At 35.4% G+C, this 19,212-nt stretch overlaps 2 protein-coding genes across 2 annotated transcripts; both read left to right on the forward strand.

Annotated features, from left to right (window-relative positions):
- Window positions 1–8,820: 8,820 nt before the first annotated feature.
- Window positions 8,821–15,296, forward strand: PEX13 (peroxin 13). The gene is made up of 5 exons (XM_088514000.1): window positions 8,821–8,943; window positions 12,089–12,322; window positions 12,423–12,787; window positions 13,807–13,899; window positions 14,823–15,296. The coding sequence occupies exons 1-5, from the start codon at window positions 8,919–8,921 to the stop codon at window positions 15,042–15,044; spliced, it is 939 nt and encodes a 312-aa protein (XP_088370126.1). The 5' UTR covers window positions 8,821–8,918; the 3' UTR covers window positions 15,045–15,296.
- Window positions 15,297–16,416: 1,120 nt separating this feature from the next.
- Window positions 16,417–17,936, forward strand: LOC132164950 (putative GABA transporter 2). Its single transcript, XM_088512734.1, has 4 exons — window positions 16,417–16,618; window positions 16,745–16,878; window positions 17,197–17,382; window positions 17,547–17,936. Exons 1-4 carry the CDS (start codon window positions 16,417–16,419, stop codon window positions 17,934–17,936), a joined length of 912 nt encoding a protein of 303 aa, XP_088368860.1.
- Window positions 17,937–19,212: the final 1,276 nt, after the last annotated feature.

A 19,212-nucleotide genomic window follows, 5' to 3' on the forward strand; every position in this document is an offset into this window, starting at 1 on the left:
TCCATCTTATAGGTGGCAATCAAGTATTGTTTTTACTGGCAGCCTTTAGGTATTTTACAATAGCACCGTTGTAATGCCCAAGTAATGCTAGAGATTTTTATTAAATATTACACTAATGCCGTAGTAATGCTCGTACGAAAATATATATAAAAAAGGGGGCTGCTTACATGTAGTAGTGTCACGTGAGAATTTAGATAATTTTAATTACGGGTTGCTTATAAGAGCCGGGGCACTACACCTTCTCCAAGCCTTTCAGTGCGAGGTCTCACGGTCAACGAAGGGAAGGCAATTCGAGATCCCTTACTCATGCGTCTGCAAGCTAGATTGAATCTCAATTTGGGGACAAAAGAAAGAACATATGATTTAATCTCGATTTGGGGACAAAAGAAAGAACATATGATTTAAGCTCGATTCTAGAGTTCAGGTCATTTGGGGATAACTGGGTGTGTAGCTCGGTGTTGAAGAAAAAGAAGGAAGGGAACGAAAGGGAAGGCAGCTCGACATTCCCATATGCGTGAGTCTGATTTAAGCTCGATTTAGGAAGAAGCAAAAGAAAGGACTGTGGAGTTCGATTCTGGTGCTCATGCAATGCAATTTGGGGATAAATGGGTTGTGCAGCTCAAGGTTGAAGATGAAGAAGGAAGGGTTGTAGGTGACATGGCCAGTTGAGTGTGCCAACATGGAACCAGGGACAGATGTCGGCCATTAAGCTAATTTACGTGGCGATGCCGTGGAATTCCATTAATTGGGGCTGATGAAAGCTAACGGAAATATCAAGTTGGTCTTTTTCCATAAGTCAGGTACCATTTGTGATTGTTTTGGAACCCTAGGTGAGAAAAAATAAAAAACTACAAACCTAGGTATTAAAAAAGTTGTTAACCCTAATTATTATTGTACAGGCACAACAAAAAATATGATGAACATACTTTGAAATAAAAATTGGGTAATTTATCAAACAATATATTTATCACAAAAAAGATAACTATAAAAGTTCATAGATATATGCTAAAATTTATATATTAAAAATGTAACATGTCAGCACTTAGGGGTGATAAATATATCCGCATCCGCATCCGCATCCGCATCATACAATTACTATCTGCATCTGCACAGTTAATGCGGATATTATCCGCTATACGCATTTTAGGTAATAAGCGTTTTAAAATATTTAAGGCAATTAAATCATAAAAATCAGAAGAGTTTCATACTTCATATTCATAATAGTAAAATCCAACAACATTATAAATCCATCAAATATATGAAAAGTAAATTACAAATCCAACAAACATTAAAAAAATAAAATAAAATATGAAATTCAAAACATAAATTAAATCTAAATGTAACACATTCATAAGTAGATGTTGATGGCAATTGGTTGTGGTGGGAGGGAAGGTGTGGGGCTTTGAGTATTTATAGAAGAATTTGTTTTGGGATTGCTCTCCTCTATAAGAACAAGGCAATGCTATTGCCCTACATGGATGTCTCACTTGTACCAATTGTACCTCTAAGAATGTCATTGTCCTCCATCTGTTATTAAATAAATTGATCCAATGGTTAAAAAATAAGTTCATCAACAGTCAACAATTTCAATCCAATTTGTATAGCTACACAATCTCTGTTGGAAGACTAATTTTATAAGAGATTAACAATCAAATATTCAAAGGTATCAAAAATAAAATATAACACAAACATAAAAATTAAAAAAATATATATAAAGCCTAAGCGTTAATAGGTTATACTTAGTTACTTATAATTAATCCAATTTGTACAGTTATGCGATCTCTGTTGGAAGACCAATTTTATAGGAGATTAGCAATCAAAATTATCAAATATTCAAACTTTCAAAGGGATCAAAAATAGAATCTAAAAAAAAAAAAAAAAAAAACCGACCAAATAGTGGAGCAATAACAAAAAATGCATTGAAATTACCTACATAAAAATCATATAGAAATAGTGGGGATGAGCTTGGACTTGAAGAAACCCTAGATTAGGTGCAGAGATATTACCAACACAACTTTTGGTTTTATTTTTATAAAACCTAAAGCCTAAAGGTTATACTTATAGAGTTATAGTCTTAGACTCGTATAGCCTTCTAAAATTCAAAGCAATGCCAATAGGCCCAATATGCCATATTGCCATTCTCGTGATTTTATATATATATATATATATATATATATATATATATAAAGGAATGCGGATTTGTGGATTTGCAGATATTGATTTTTGTTATCCACATCCGCATCGACATATGCGGATAGTGGATGCAGGGGGTTATTATCTGTCTGCATTTTCATCCCTATCGATACTAGTACAAAAAGAGTATTATTAAAAGTGTCTAAAACTACACTTTACGATTTCTCAGAAATTTTTAAGTATCGAATCTAAATTGAAACTCTCAGCAATTTTCCTTTCAATATAGTGGACTAAACTATTTGCAAGAAAATCATCATCTATTTTATTGCGAAGTTTTGTTCTAACAATTAGTAATTTATCTTATAATTATAGAAGAAGTGAAGAACTTAATCATAGTATTAAAAAAAAAAAAAAAAAATCAAGTTGCAAATTCATTTTTCTGTTTTTCCTTTTCTTTTCTATTATGGAAGCCAAAATTCAATGAAAAAGAAAATTTTATATTAAAAAAATAGAGAAGTTGGACAGTGGACCGTGCCTCTAAAAACAAACAAAAAAAATCAATAGAAAAAAACACATGAAACTATAAAAAAATAGAACTTGAAAAGGCAAAGGTATTCTAGTTCTTACAAGTGCTTTCACTTTGCTTGCTAACTTGTCAGCCTCAGAGTTAATTAATGTGCTGTGTACTATCTTTCTATTGTATTTGCAATAGCAATTTTTATTATATAAAAAAAATTAAAAATTAAAAAAAACTATAAAAAAAAAAAAAAAGAAAACCCTAACAGTCTCCACTTGCACCGTAAAGAACATAGATTAAATGATACATGCTCTTGCAGTTTTTTATTTTTATTTTTTAATACACCGTATTGGATTTTTTGACCTTTTAGTTTTTACGTTTTAGTAGTTCTTACCTTTTAGGGTTTTTATTTATTTATTTTTTAATTCATTGCAAAGATTAAAAAAAAAAAAAAAAAGTAATGGCATAGAAAAGTACACCTTATTTGGACTTTTGTGAGTCTTTTTTGGACCAGTGTGGGGGCCCTAGTTTTTTTTTTTTTTTCTCTCGGGAAAATTTCATTAAGCCCCCTGAACTTCCGCCCGATTTTGAAAATCCTTCTGAACTTCTAAATCTCTCATTTTGGACCTCTGAACTTCCATTTGCTCTCACTTTAGACCTCTCTGTTAGTTTTTAACGTTAAATTCAAATCGACTAACTTTTTATGCTCATTATACCCCTACTCAGCCCACTTGAAATTTCAAAAATGCCCAAAACTATAACACCCAACCCACCCCAAAACGACACTATTTTGGGCATTAAAATTATATATATATATATATATATATTTCTTTTAAAAAATATTAAAAAAACTTAAAAACTTGAAAAAAAAAAAAAAAAAAAAAAAAACCTAGCCCAAAACAGTGTTGTTTTGGGCATTAAAATTGTTTTTTTTTTTTTCTTTTTTAAAAATAGGGCAAAAAAAAAAGGGGGAGAAAGATCAGGGTGGCTCCATGGCCGGTATGGGGGTGGTTCAACCACCCCATGGCCAAGGGGGCCACCCCCAAAAGGCCAAAAAAAAGGGTTTTGGGATGGGTTTGGGATTTTGGGGGTGGTCCGGCCAGGGGGTGGTTTCGGCCATCTCCTATGGCCAGTATGGGGGTGGCCGAAACCACCCCAGGCCCTTGGGGGTGGTTCGGCCACCCCCAAAAGCCCCAGAGCCATTCCGTTGTTTTTTTTTTTTTTTTTTTTTTTTTTTTGGCCTTTTGGGGGTGGTCGAACCACCATTTTGGTCAAGACCACCCCATTTTTGGCCAAGGGGGTGGCTGGAGCCACTCCGATCTTTCTCCCTTTTTTTTTTTTTTTTTTTAATATTTTGCCTTTTCTTTTCTTTTCTTTTCATTTTTTTTTTTTTAAAAAAAAAAAATTTAATGCCCAAAACGACGTCATTTTGAGCTGAGTTAGTGTTGTAGTTTTGAAGCTCAAAACAGTATAGTTTTAATGTGGGGGTATAATGAGTATAAAAAGTCAAACCGTTTAATCTAACGTTGAAAACTAATAGATGGGTATAAAGTGAGAGCACATGAAAGTTCAGAGATTCAAAATGAGAGATTTAAAAGTTCAAGGGAGTTTGTAAATTCAGGCAAAAGTTCAAGAGGACTTAATGAAGTTTCCCCTTTTTTCTTCTGCACCGTGGTTGCCATACTTCTAACATATGCAAGTCTTCTTACAATTTTTTTTTTTTTTTTTTTTTTTTAATTTGTTGTGGGGTCAACGGCTATTTCTGTCCATAATGCGGCTCTCCTGCATATCAATTTAATAAACTAGATCTCAAATACATTTTTAAAATATCTTTATAAAAAATGCATTTGAGAGTTAAAAATATATCTAAGACTTATATGCATTTTGAACGTACATCAATTAATAAATTAAATTTAAAAAAATTATTTCAATACAATTTATTAAAAACTTTATCTTAATTAGCATGAATTTCGTATTCAATTATTTAAGAGAACTCCTACCATGCGGTCAGTGCACAAAATGGGTGTTTTGCAGCATCCATTCATGTGGTGACACATCACCCATTTTATTTTAACAAAATAAGGTCAAAACACTAGATAATAACAAACAAACAATCAAACCACCTGACCCGGCGACAACAAACCCACCGGTGACAACAAATCCACCGACGACGGCAGACCCAGCCGTGGGTCTGGCATGACCCATGGCTAGGTTTGGCCAGATTGGCCGTGACCCAGCTGTGGGTCACCTCTCCGACGACTTTGGGTCACCCTCTCCGGCGGCTTTTTTGCCAAACCCAGCCTCAAAAATCGATTCTAATACCACAAAACTCGTTTCTTATGCCTTAAAACTCAATTTTTGATTCAAAATTAAAACCTAAAGAGGAAGGTTAACTCTTCTTGGGATTTTATCATTCTAAAACCGGAGATCACAACGCAGGAGCCATGCTGTCACTCACGTCGTCGGAGCCATGTCGTGGGTCTCACCGGAGCAAGACCCACGCCGTGAGAGCCATCAGAAAAAACCAAAACCAGACCCATTAGAAAAAACCAAAGAAAAAAGAGAGAAAAGTTACCTTTGCACTGTGGCAACCAACATTTCAGCAGACCCACGATCGGTGAGACCCAGCCGTGGGTCTCGGTGGCTAGCCAGACCTAGGCCGGCCACAAATCCATGGTCTTCTTCTTTCTCTCTTTGATTTCAACTCTTCTTCTTTGAGTTGAAAATCAAGTGCATTAAGCTTTAGGTTTTTTTTTATGTATTTTTTATTTTTTTTACTTTATGTGATGTGTCCTTTTATTAGTTGCTGCAAAACAGCACTTTCATGCAAAGACTGCACTGAAGTTAAACTCTTTAATTTTAATGCATTAAAATACTCAATTGAATGCACGTGTTAAACATGCATTGAATCTGTTCTGGATAGGGGTGGCAAAATGGGTACCCATACACGACCCGATTATGACCCGCGGGTACCCGTTACACGATTAGCCTATACCCAGACACGACCCGTTTAGCTAAACGGGTAATCGGGTTTGACACGATTACGACACGAAAATAACCGGGTAACCCGACACGACCCGTTTTACCCGTTTAAAATAACCGGGTATAAACGGGTAGACACGACCCGACACGACCCGATTACCCTAAACTATAATTTTTTAAAAAAAATTAAAATTAAAATTCAAAATTGTAATAATAATACTAATACATTATACATCAATATAGTCAATGCAAAAAATTGAGTTCTAAGAGATTAAAGGCTTTAATAAAGAATAAGAAAAAAAAAAAAAATTGGAAAGTGACCGTAATTGACAAATTGTACTCCAAAATAAATTACTAAACTCATAATTTCACCTAAACTTAAAAGTTAAAAGTTAAAACAAGTAAGTTCATTTATTAAAATAGTCCACTTATAATTTAGTCCCACATGTAACAAAAGTGTTAAAAAATTAATTTGAACAAAGATACAAATTCTCAGACATTTTTTTTAGCATCCAACCCTGGCCCAAGACTCAATATTTTTGAATTCCATGAGAGCCATAGAAGACCAAGACCCTTATTTAATTGTGCAAATACATTTATCAAAATGTGTAATATAATAGAATAGTTATAATTTAAGTGATTTTCATTTTAGCAACGATAAGGTAAAGTTACTAAAGTACAGTAAAGTTTTTCTAAAGATCACAAATTTGCTATCCGAAACAAACAATGGCATCAAATTGAAGATCCTATTATAATATTTTTTTCAATATTTGATTACAATAATATTTCTTTTATTTTAAAACATGATAATCAATATAATGATAAATTGTAGATAAATAAAAGTGGTAATAGCTAATATAATAAAATCATAAATTTTTATCTAAAAATAATAATTAAGACTTAAAAAAATATTAACTATACAACATCGTTCTTCTTGATGATAGATTACACTCATATTTATAAGATTTATTTAGCTAAAAGAAATTCCAGTTATTAATTTCCATCTCTTATTACAAAGAATTATATATACCACAGGATGCGATGGCTACTTACCACTCAAAACATCTTTGTAAGAAGATAACATGTGAATTACAAAAGGAGTAAAGTAAGTAAACTGACCACTGATGTGAGGAGTCTGACTATATTGTCACAATTGAAAGTTTAAAAAAATATATTATCATGGGTTATATACTTTATTCCTCATGTGGTTTAACTTCTTTATTTTTTGTTCCCTAGGATTTATTTTTTATCACAAGAGCCCGGAGGTACCTATGGTTTGCCTAGAGACAGGAGATGGTATTTCCGTCTAAATTTCGCCCAAAATTTGATGGAATGTCACGTCAACACCAATAAGGAATTAACATATGTCACTATAATTAATTTTAAAAAATATATATATTTTTTTAAACTAAAAACATTAAAAAATATATATTTTATTAATTTCTTTTTTAAAAAAAATTCGGCCTTGACCATTTGGGGGGTGGTTGGGCCACCTCTCTTGGCCATGTGGGTTGGTAGGCTAGAATGAGGGTGGCTTGGAGCCAAAGGGGTGGCCGAAACCACCCCTAAACCCTCATACGAGCCACCCCCAAATGGCCGGTTTGGGGGTGGTAGCCACCCCCTTTGGCTCATTGGCCACCCCCAAATTTTTTTTCTTTTTTTCTTTTTTAATAAAAAAATTAATTAAACATAATATTTTTATTTTAAAAAATTATTATTATTTAAATTAATTATAGGGACACGTGTCAATTTTTTTATTGGTGTTGAAGTGACATTCGGAATTTAGATGAAGGTACCATCTCTATTTTTATGAAAACCAGAGGTACCTCCTGTGATAAAAAGTAAACCATAAATGCAAAAAATAAAGAAATTAAACCACAAGGAAAATGTATTTAACCTTATTATCAATTAGGTGGTAATTTGAGAGATTAGGTAAACTTTTCCCTGAAAAAATATAAACCCACCAACTTTATTTCTTGTTCTAACATTAATCATTAACAAATAGAGGAGGACCACATAAAACTATAAAGTAATGTTTCTTGAAAAATAAACAAACAAAAAAAAAAAGTAACGAAAAATTTATCTTAATATTTTCCTTTTTAAAAAAATATGAATGATTTCTTTGGTTTCTTCTCCTTCGCTTCTTTATGCGGAATCGTCCCTCCCATGGCTTTACCCGCACTCCAAACTTTCTCTCCCTAAAATTTTCCTTCTCGTTTTCTCCGAGAAAATTCGTGTGTGCATTGGTGATCCCTGTATGTCTTTTTCCTCCGAGATTTGTTCTTTGATTTTCTTATCTGCGTAGCATCGAAGGTGAGAGCTCAACCTTCTTCAATCTCTGAACTTTCTGTGTGCTGTTCTGAATTCACAATTTTCAGTCTGGTTTGTTTGGTGTCTTGAGCTCTGATTTATCGGCTAATCAAAATGCAGTTGGGAATTCTGTTTGGTTTCAGAGCAAAACTGAGAAAATATAAAAGAAACAAAAAGAACCATAAATAATTTATATAGGAGACTGATTTGAGTGAGTAGTTGCTTGAGATGGCTTGGTTCAGCGGAGCTGATTGTTCGGTAATAATAAAAAAAGTTTCTTCTCGACGACCAAAAATTCTGAGGCAGTGAGGCGAGACCGCGAGATTCGTGCGTGTGAGGCGAGAAACCGGGTCGCCGGGTCCAGAAAAAAGGAAAAAAAAAACCGGGTCTGACGGGTCGACCCGCCAGACCCGCACAGTAATCGTGTCTGGCGGGTCGACCCGTCAGACCCGACGGGTCAACCCGCCAGACACGAAATTTTCGGGTCTTAATCGGGTAGACCCGATTACGACCCGAACCCGATTAGCCCAAACCCAATACCTGTTTTTTCGTGTCGTGTTCGTGTCGGATTCGCGGGTCGTGTCAAAATTGCCGGCCCTAGTTCTGGATGCTCTTTCTTTCTCCATTCTCATGTCCTTCCCCTCACCTTCTATTTCCGGTCAAACTTGAGAGAAAGAAAGAGAAACACAAGAAAAGAAAATAAAATAAAAAAAGCCAAAAACTATGCAATTATTAAATTTGATAGTTGGAGAGCACAATATAAGCATTATGGACCATCCACGTCACTACGATGTGGGGCCTACATGCTATGGACGATCCAGATGCCGCTTGGCCCTTCCTATTGAAAACAGCGCCAGATGCTGACAAAGGCCACCAATAGCCGCTTTGGGCGAGAGAGATAGAGAGAGAGAGGGAGATAAAGAGAGCAAAAACCCTCCGTCCGTTATCTCTATATGCCGTTTCTCTGCAATTCCCAATGGAGTCCAATCGCCAACCGTCCGGTTCGTAAATTCCTCTACTTATTATCTCTCTTTTTTATTTAATATATTTTTGTTTTTGTTTTTGGGTACTTTTTGTTTGGATGGTTTGGCATAGAGATTGATTGCTTTAGAGATTCGGTGGGTTACTCTGAGATTAGATTTAAGGTTTTAATCATCGGAGTTTCGAATTATTTGTCGCCGGAGTTTGTGGTTTTAAGTTAGGCGGTGTTTGGTTGTCGGGAAAAATATTAGAAAACGAAAGAAATCGGGGGTTTTGAATCATCGAGTTATTTTCTAGGAAATCAAATTTATGGTTTCGGCTGTTTTGGGGTTCCTCATAAAATATTTATTGGGTAAATAAAGGGTTGAGTCTCTAGGAGATGCTTGGAAAACATGGTACTACTCGTTGAACAGGATTTTTCATTGCTCAGATGGATGTTAGGATTCTTTTAGAAATTTGTCAACTGCGATGTTTGTTCTGGCTAGATTATGGTCTTTTGTTGGTTGGATACTTGGATATTGATTCTCTGAGTTGAAATCTAGTGATCAGGTTGGTTTCTGATGGTCCCACAATTTGTAACAGTAGATGTTTAATATCATCGATTCTTGATTTAACTACAAATAGTGCTATTAATGTGCTTATGTGCTGCGTCTGCCTATGGGTTAAATTCAATTTGGTTATCGAATCCCAAAAAGAATCATAAAAAAATTGATAAAAAATAATTTTATTTTTAAACAGAAATGTGATCAATAGTATCATTATTACAGTTGATAGCATGTCAATGAACTGAACTACACATCATTGAACTACACCTAGCATCACTCTTGTATAACCTTCGGACATCAGATATATAATGGACATAAATTAGCTACAAACAAGTTTGTAGCTAATTCATACAAACCGATCTAATAAAGTGACATGTGTGCTTTTCACATGCTAAGGTACACATGTCACTTTATTAGATTGGTTTGTATGAATTAGCTACAAATTAGATTGTAGCTAATTTTTGTCCGTATATAACAGTTGCATGGATTTTGGATGTGCACTCAAAAGTACACATGTTCAATAGGTTTAGTTTGTTGTCTGGACTCTATACCATTGATGGAATACATTATTCTTTACTCATTATTTTTTCTATATTAAGTCCTATAGTGCCAATGAGCTTTCATTGACATAGATGTCCATTGTATGCCCCACTATTGGGCCATCTATGCTCATAATCTCATGTCATTATCCATCATTTGAGATATGAGGGTTTTGTTGTAGACTTGACAACGAACAAAGATTTCTCTCTTCAGGTCAGTCTCTCTCTCTCTTTTTTTTTAAATAAGTCATCGAAATTTATTAAGAGCGAAAGGGTGCTACCCAAGTACATATAAAGTATATAAGACAAATGCCTAACCAGAAGAAGACAAAAGATCAATAAAATATAGAAAATTAGAAATATGTAAATAATCATAGGCAACTGTCTATTTGTAAAGAGTCAAAGAAGAAGGCCCTTATTGAAAAATTTGTTTGCTTCTTTCTCTCTTGATACACCACATTAAACATGGCGGAATCATCTTCCACATTATTGTGTTCTGAAAACTACCAATTGCCCTCTCCAACTTGCATAGAGATCCACCACCCATCCAGGCATAATCTACCCTAACCCACAAAGGCTGAAGACAAAATTCCATAAGGCCTTAGCAACCTCACAGTGAATTAAAAGTTGGTCTATAGTTTCCCTACTCTTCTTACACATGTAACACCAATCTACCACTATGAGATTCCGCTTTCTTAAATTATCCAAATTGAGGATCTTCCCGAAAGCGATTGAGCAGACGAATAAAGCCACTTTCAAAGGAATCTCACTCCGCCAAATACTCCTCCAAGGGAAGAGGGCACGGTCATGGGTGATAAGGGCATAATTGAAAGATCTGACCTCAAACAACCCTCTCTTGGAAGGGGTCCAAAAAAGTTTGTCTTTCACACCTATCTCAACCTAATGGAATACAACAAATTGAAGAACGAGAAGAAGGAATCCACCTCCAATCATGCATCACTCTGGGCATGAGGATAAACTACTTAGCCCGTTAGAGGTGAAAGCTCCTGGGTTATCTGGTAACTAGTTCTGGCAGGTGGAGTCAATTACTCGTAGGAGTTTGATTAACGGTGAGGATTGTTGTACAGTATACGTTTGCGATGTGTAATTAATCTGAGTAAAGTTCTCTTATGTTATAATAATAATAATAATAATAATAATAATAAAAGAAAAAAAAAAAAAAAAAAAAAAAAAAAAGAGTCACTAGAAATCTGTAAGTGATCTAGTACAGCGACATCCTTAAGGTGAGCTGTACGAATAACTTCGAATAAGCTACCTTAAGGGCCTGGTCCACACACCATGCATACATTATGCCAAAATCAAATCTTGGAACCATCCTACGCTGCTAAACTAGTGAATCTAGAAAACACCCCTTAACCCCTCCTGATAATTTTCTAGAGACCAACCCCATGCAATCCATTTACCTCATTAGAACTCCACCCTCCCCACACGTTGCCATATTTAAAATCCACTACCATTTTCCACTGAGCCTCTCTCTCAAAAGCATAGCACCATAACCACTTCCCAAAGAGAGCTCAATTAAATAGGAGTAAATTTTGGACCTTCAACCCCTACCTGTTCCAATCTACTAGATGCAATTTGGACTCTTCGCCAATACCACCCCACAAGAAATCCTGTTGAAGTTTCTCTATGTGATTGGTATGGCAATGCCGAAGGGAGTGGAAAAAGAGACAAAAAATAAGTAGCAAATTAGAGAGGGTGCTCTTAATCAATGTAATCTTGTTACGCTTAGACAAGTACAACTGCTTCTAGTCAACTGTTTTAAAGATTGTGAGTTTGACATTGTGAACATCAGTTTTTTTAAGAATAAGTGGAGTTGTGATATTGCCAAGTACCTCATTCCATTCAATTGTGATTTGAATATGTTACTCACAACACAATGTCGTGTGTAATAGAAAGGACATTTTTTTAATGCTCTGATGTTGAGGGCATTTTTGAATGCTAGGGAAGTTTTTCTAGTAGAAAGTAATTGAAAATTATTTTTGGGTCACATTTTTAATTCATCACTTGGGTTGGTTTTAATACTATTGGAAATTGGATCATGTTCTTATGTTTTGCAGCTAATAGTCCTCCACCAAAACCTTGGGAGCGAGCAGGTGCCTCATCTGGGCCTGCACCTTTTAAACCCCCATCAGCTGGCAGCACGAGTGATGTAGTTGAGGCATCAGGAACTGCAAAACCTGGAGAAATAGTTTCTACTTCTAATAATAATGCGGCTATTAACCGGAATGCCCTTAGTAGACCTGTTCCCACAAGGCCTTGGGAACAGAATAATGGGAATAGCAACTATGGAGGTAATAACTGATCATTAATGGCAACTTTTTCCCGTTTTTCTCCCTTCCCCATTCTTTTGGTTGTTCCTGGATGTTTGAAAAACTACCCCCCAATTTGCAGGTTATGGCTCTAATCTGGGCTACAACTCTGGCTATGCTTCTGGAGCGTACGGTTCATATGGTGGTGTTGGGGGTTCATATGGGGGTGTTGGGGGCTCATATGGTGGTGTTGGGGGTTCGTATGGGGGTGTTGGAGGATTGTATGGTGGAGGGATGTACGGTAACAGCATGTATAGGGGAGGAGGTTATGGTGGGGCTTATGGATCTTCTGGCATGTATGGTGGTGGAATGTATAATGGTGGTTTGGGAGGCTCTATGGGTGGTTATGGAATGGGTATGGGTGGTCCTTATGGAGCTCAAGATCCAAATGATCCATATGGTGCTCCTCCATCTCCTCCAGGGTTTTGGATTTCAGCTCTTCGTGTGGTAAGGCTTACCATGCTTTTTCTAGTTTATTTCTTCTATACATAGGATGATAAAGACATCATGCACATAGTACATTGAGGCACTTTTTTTTTTTTCTTATTCATGAAGTCTGAAATGACTTGCCCTTGTGTTTGGGCCTGTTGCTAATTCTTTGGCTGGGGTTTGGATTAATGGTAATATGTAAATCTTACCATTGCCAATCTAACCAAAGTAAGAAAACACTGAGGATGATAAAGACATCATGCACATAGTACATTGAGGCACTTTTTTTATTTTCTTATTCATGAAGTCTGAAATGACTTGCCCTTGTGTTTGGGCCTGTTGCTAATTCTTTGGCTGGGGTTTGGATTAATGGTAATATGTAAATCTTACCATTGCCAATCTAACCAAAGTAAGAAAACACTGAGGCCTTGTTTGGTAAAAGGGTTGTATATGGCCTAGACACTATTCATCACCATTTCCCAGAAAAATCAACATCAAAACATTCTAACTTTTTCGCTTTTTATTATTATTCAAATAAAAAAATCACTACAAAACAAAATTTTTTCACTTTTCCATACCACTTTTTCATTTTTTTTTATACCAAACATTCTTATTTTTTTTCACATCAATCTACATCAACTACAGTGTTTAGGCCAACCCATTTACTAAACACCACCTAAAGCTTGCCAGATGATTATGCATGACAAAAGGTTTGTCAAAATCTCCTCCAGATGAGTATAATTTCGGTTACCCAACGTGCCAAATGTAACTAGAAACTTGATCACTTTAAGGGCTTTTGGGTTCTACCATGGTGCAAATGGATTGCTTCAGAAAATGTATAGCTTTGTTGTTAATTGATTTCTTATTTCTTTACTGTGTGTTGATGATTAATCAATCTTGTATGAAGAATATTTTGGTGATGAAAACTGTGACTAATGAGTTATATTAGCGCGTAATAGTTTCAATCTAGGTTTTTTTTTTGGTCTGAGTATTTCCATTGTGCTGTCTCTTATTCTTGGCATTTTCTTTTATTGCAGATGCAGGGCGTGGTAAACTTTTTTGGTAGGATATCGATTCTTATAGACCAGAACACACAGGCCTTCCATTTGTTCATGACTGCAATGCTTCAGGTGTTCTCTCCATCCTTTTTCCTTTAATCTGGCCTATACTGTATGAATTCTTGTAGAGTTGGCATCCATTTATGTTTTTCTTTATAGCATTTTGTTGTCAGGAATCCGTAAAATGTAAAACCGTCTCAGTTTCTCTGTGTTATTAATTCGTTACGACTGGGGCGAAGACATGTGGTAGCTTCTGGTGTACTGACCCAGCATTTGGGTCAATTTATGATGCTTATGATTGATGTCTTCCTTGAAAAGCTGCTGTTGGCTGGAGCTTTTGGGATGCTCCGACTTTTGGCCCTGATTGATGATAGCCTAACAAAGCATATATATTAAGGTGACTTTGAGGAGAAGGCATTTTCTTCCATTGCATTTCTGGTCCGAAAGATAGTCCATTTCAGCCAATGCAGCCTCTTCATTGAGATTTTCTGGAGTTCCAAACTCTTGACATGTGGTTGCAAAATTTCAATCCATGTTTTAGAATGTCTTTATGGCCAATGAGCACTAGCTGAAATGGTCGTCCTTCCTTTGTAGCAAGGTGGAGGGTGAGGTTGTGGGTCTAAGTCCCACTGAGTGCATGTGAAACTCACCAAATAAAAAAAAAAAAATAAATAAATAAATCTTTTTGGCTATCCTACTTAAGTTAGTGTTAGTGTTCCTAATTATCAGATCACTCCTGAATTTTTGTCAGTCTAGATACTTTTTTTTTTTTTTTTTTAAATCACAAAGAAAGGAAATAGAAAGTCACAAATGTGAAATATTTTTCTGAATTTGAAGTGATTGATGAGAGGGATGCCATCTGTGTTTCATTATGTATCATTTCCTTAGAATGTAAGTTGCTATATCTTGGGAATCCCTAGATATAGTTTGGCTTGGAGCATCATCAGTACTATTGAAGCATAATTTAATTGGACGTGACATGGCTTTTGTTGCAGCTTTTTGATCGCTCTGGTGTATTATATGGAGAATTAGCTAGATTTGTGTTGAGGATTCTGGGCATTAGAACAAAGCCGAAGAAGCTTCACCCACCAGGCCCTAATGGACTTCCACTTCCTGGACCTCACAATCCCCATGTAAATCAAAACTACATTGTGGAAGCCAAGGCTGCTCCAAGTGGTTCTTGGGACAATGTTTGGGAAACTGATGCTGGCAAGTGATCCAATATTAATTATGCTTTTGCTTGCATCGAGTGGACTTTGCTAAAAGAGTAAAGTTTGAAGGAAAAAAAATCTCTCTCTCTACACCAATATGAACTGGATATTATGATTTAAAGTGTGAAATTAGTCAATCTATGTAACTCCGTGCTGAGATTGGTTTGTGCTTATTGGATAAACAGGCTGTTCAAACTAGTGAGACAGGAGCTCAGCTATGTATCATTTAATTATATGAATGAAATGTTGGCAATAAGTAATGTGAGATGCTACATAAATGTGTTTTTAACTCTTTTCTTTTTAGACATTGCTTTATTATTATTATTATTGAGCAAGATTAAATTCTACTAAACTAAAAAAGAAGTATACAAAGAAAGAGTGGGGGACAGGAATGAACTCTAGAGAAGTTGAGCCAAATTAAACAATAAAAAGCTCAAAATGAGCCAACAATATGATTGGGTCCAACAGATTCTTAGCCCCACCAATCAAGATTCAACAAAGGGCCATCGAAAAAGGTGATTTTTAAAAGCTGTCCAAAGCTTTGGCTGCATGGAAGGGGCACATATGGTGGCAGTAAGGGCAAATCCTATACTTCTGTTCGGGAAGGCATGCAGCTTTTTATAATCATTTTGACAAGTGCCCTTTGGATAATCGCTTCTTAAAACTCAGAAGTCGTTTAATAAAAGAGAAATGCTATTTGTTCTTCTCTCGACGGTCTTACTCTGTCCAAAGTTAAGCTTATTTAACTATTCTGCTGTGTCTCCATCTCAATTACAATGTATATATAATATTGTTAACTTAATGGCTCATCCCAACACATTTGAGCTTACTAAATTTCAACCCATCAAATGTGTAATTTGTATGGAGGTGATAATTGAATCATATTTTAAAATTTGGTAATCTAAGTGCCAAACAAGTGATAGTTTGGGGATGAAAAATGTATTTTCTCCAAATATTTTTGTTGGCTTTCTCGCTACATGCCTTTATAAGCTCATCTTGTTGCAACGATTCTTTCATGCCCCACTACTCCCATTGCCTCGGAGCTCGACTATTGCGGCAGTATTTGTCGCTGCAATAGACATTTTTCCTTGTACTAATGGCAGAACCTCCATGGACGGACCCAATCTCCGAGAATCACCTAAATCTCTATACTTGAATACTAATATTTGCCTCGGTAACACACAAATATTTGCATTTATTTAGACTGTTAGATGTAATGGAGAGCTTAAATTTTAAAATCTGAGAATCTTAGATAACCATATCGATTAGTACTATGAATTATATGGTGTTAATGATAGTTAATTAGTATGAATTAAATATCCATTATTGATGAATTAATTCATCTATATATAATTTGTCTTCCTCTGCATGAAAAAAGATGATGTATTCAAAGCTTTCTCCAAAGGGGAAGAAGGGGTGCCTGAAATTGTACGATTTTGTGGGAATGGCGACACTTGTGATGATACTCCTCTCTCAGCTTCCCAGCTTCCACTCCCTCAGACATATAGACATGGCTTCGCTGCTTCTCAGCTTGGGCTACGCTTTCCTTGTGGTGGCTGCATGCTTTTATGCAGGTATATATATAAAATATTAATCCTTGTTTTTTAATCTCCATTTATTTATACAATTTACTTGTTTCCCTTCTATAAAAACAAAAATTAAACTAAGTTTTGAGACAATTTATTTGGCATTTGTCCTACAGGAACCTCAAAAAAGTGCCCCTCCACCTCCAAGGGACTATTCCTTAGAATCTTCAACTTCAGAAAGGCTTTTCAGTGCCTTTATTTCCATATCCTTATTGGCTGGTGCTTTTGGGAATGGGATGCTACCTGAAATACAGGTAAATTAAAGCTTCTTTGGGTGCATTTAAGATTACGATTTTGCAAGAATAATCTACATTTTTAAAAGATATCGTAATTTTTAAAATCGCACTTATTAAAATCGCAATCCCAAATATGGCTTATTAAATTCCTTGAAGGTAGCTTCCTCATTAAATGCTGATACATGATTTATTTTAGACGGTTAGATGAGATGAACGGCTGAAATTTATGAATTTGAGAATATCAAATTTAAAGGAAATTCTAAGAGATCTCAATCCAATTAGTAGTATATATCGTATGATTATATGGGTTTTAATTCTGCCATGCCATCAATACAGGCAACTCTTGCTGCACCTGCAACTGGGAAAATGGTCAAAGCGCTTCTCATGTGTTACACCATACTTTTCATCACATTCTACTCTGTTGCAGTGTCTGGTTACTGGGTTTTTGGAAACAAATCCAGTTCAAACATCCTCATTAGCCTCATGTTTCGCCCCAACAAGATTCTTGGGGCACCGTGCAAAGTTTATCCTCCACATTGGTCGGATAAAGCTCAGGCTGTCATCCGCAGGCGTAATCCTAAAGAATTATTTTCACTCAAGGGGGTTTGAACCTTAAACTTGATGCTTCATAAGTCTCGAGCCAACCCTTTGGGGTTAGCTTAACAATTTCTCCAACATATTTACAGGTTTACTCTCAAGTTGTTTATGAGATAATGGAAAAGAAAGCAGGTGATGTGAAGCGAGGGATGTTTTCCAGAAGGAACCTTATTCCTTGGTTGATTCTTCGAACCCTGTACACGGTATTCTGTGGGATTTTGGCAGCTATGCTTCCGTTCATTGGAGACATTAGTGGTGTAGTAGGAGCAATTGGCTTCATCCCTCTGGATTTCATCCTCCCAATGCTTATGTACAACATGATTTGCAAGCCTCAAAGATCTTCCCTTACCTATTGGATCAACATCTCTATCATCATTGTCTTCACATGTACAGGAATAATGGGCTCATTCTCCTCCATAAGGAAATTGATTCATGATGCTAACAAGTTTAACCTCTTCAGCGATGATGTTGTTGGTTGAGCTCCCCATAAATGACACCACATTCTTGTTGATTATCAAAATGGAAGACAATGATTTATGTATTAATCAGCCCACTAAGATGATAGGTGTTCGCTTGTATTTATAGAATGCTTTACAAGGTAATACTTATCAATTTACACTAAAATCAGCATGTTTGAGATTGTGTTTGAGAACTACAGCATCTCTGGCTCTCTTTTGTAGAGCTTTTTTGGTTCACCAAAAATTCAATATCTGGATCTGAACCTCAAAAATATTCGATCTTAGTGGTTCTCTGTCCCACCGCCTCAGATGGTGTCTCCTCCACTACTGTACAACTACCTCTTAGTCTCCTCAAGCCCCTCATAAGCTGGTTAGGAGGTAAGTTAAAATGAATTTTCTTTGTTGATATTCATAATGTCTACCATGAGCCGCTACAACCAATTTTGCTGGCAGTATTTCCGGTTGCCTTCTCTGCTTATGAGGAACATCTCTAGAGATGTGGCTAAATCATTGTCAATATTGGATTTTTTTTTTTTTTGGTCTTTGTATTTTGGATTCTGTAATTTTATGTTTTTGTAACAGCGTTGTTTGTTTGTACTTATTGCCAAAAAAACTTCACTCACTTCAAAAGCTTCTTTGAAATCTTTCTCCTGATGACTCCTATTTCTAGCCTTGTTCTTTGAGATTCTTCTATATATATGATAAAGCACTCTACAGTTTGGTTCGATATTCATCAAATCAATTTCCACTTTATGGAAGAATTCATCAAATTAAGTTGTATCGAATTAAAGGAACTTACCAATAGTAAGAAAATATGGAATTATTTAATTTATCAACAAAGAAATTGGATCAGATTATCATTGCACATTAGAGAATTGTCAATAAGAAAATCGTTTGTTAACATTTTGGCTGTTAACAAAGATATTTTAATAAATAAATTAAACACTAAACACTTTTAAAAATGTAAAAATAATTTTCACCATTTATATCATATCAAAATACTCTTTTTTTTAAAAAAAAAATCAAAAAAAAAAAAAACACCCCTAAAATGCAAAACAAACAGAACTGTAACCTCTCAGCCAAGTGCTTTTTTTTTTTTTTTTTTTTAATTAAGGGTATTTTGTAGTAATTTTCTTAATTAAAAATCACCTAAAACAGACTATTGTTGTTGCACTTTTAGTTTCCTTACATTATTTTAATATAAAAAACTCTCTTTCTTCTAACATTTTGTTGAAACAATATTCAAATGATTTCTTTTTATCTCTTTCTCTTCTCTAAAAAAATTAAAAATTTAAAT

The sequence above is a fragment of the Corylus avellana genome, chromosome 2 (assembly GCF_965113065.1).
Source record: "Corylus avellana chromosome 2, dhCorAvel1.hap1.2, whole genome shotgun sequence".
In the NCBI taxonomy this organism is placed as follows: Eukaryota; Viridiplantae; Streptophyta; class Magnoliopsida; order Fagales; family Betulaceae; genus Corylus; species Corylus avellana.

Coding starts and splice junctions, on each gene's coding strand:
- PEX13 (XM_088514000.1), top strand. CDS start 8,919: ATGGAGTCCAATCGCCAACCGTCCG. Junction 12,323..12,422: donor TGGGAATAGCAACTATGGAG/GTAATAACTGAT, acceptor CCCAATTTGCAG/GTTATGGCTCTAATCTGGGC. Junction 13,900..14,822: donor TCATGACTGCAATGCTTCAG/GTGTTCTCTCCA, acceptor CTTTTGTTGCAG/CTTTTTGATCGCTCTGGTGT.
- LOC132164950 (XM_088512734.1), top strand. CDS start 16,417: ATGATGTATTCAAAGCTTTCTCCAAAGGGGAAGAAGGGGTGCCTGAAA. Junction 16,879..17,196: donor GGATGCTACCTGAAATACAG/GTAAATTAAAGC, acceptor CCATCAATACAG/GCAACTCTTGCTGCACCTGC. Junction 17,383..17,546: donor TTCTTGGGGCACCGTGCAAA/GTTTATCCTCCA, acceptor ACATATTTACAG/GTTTACTCTCAAGTTGTTTA.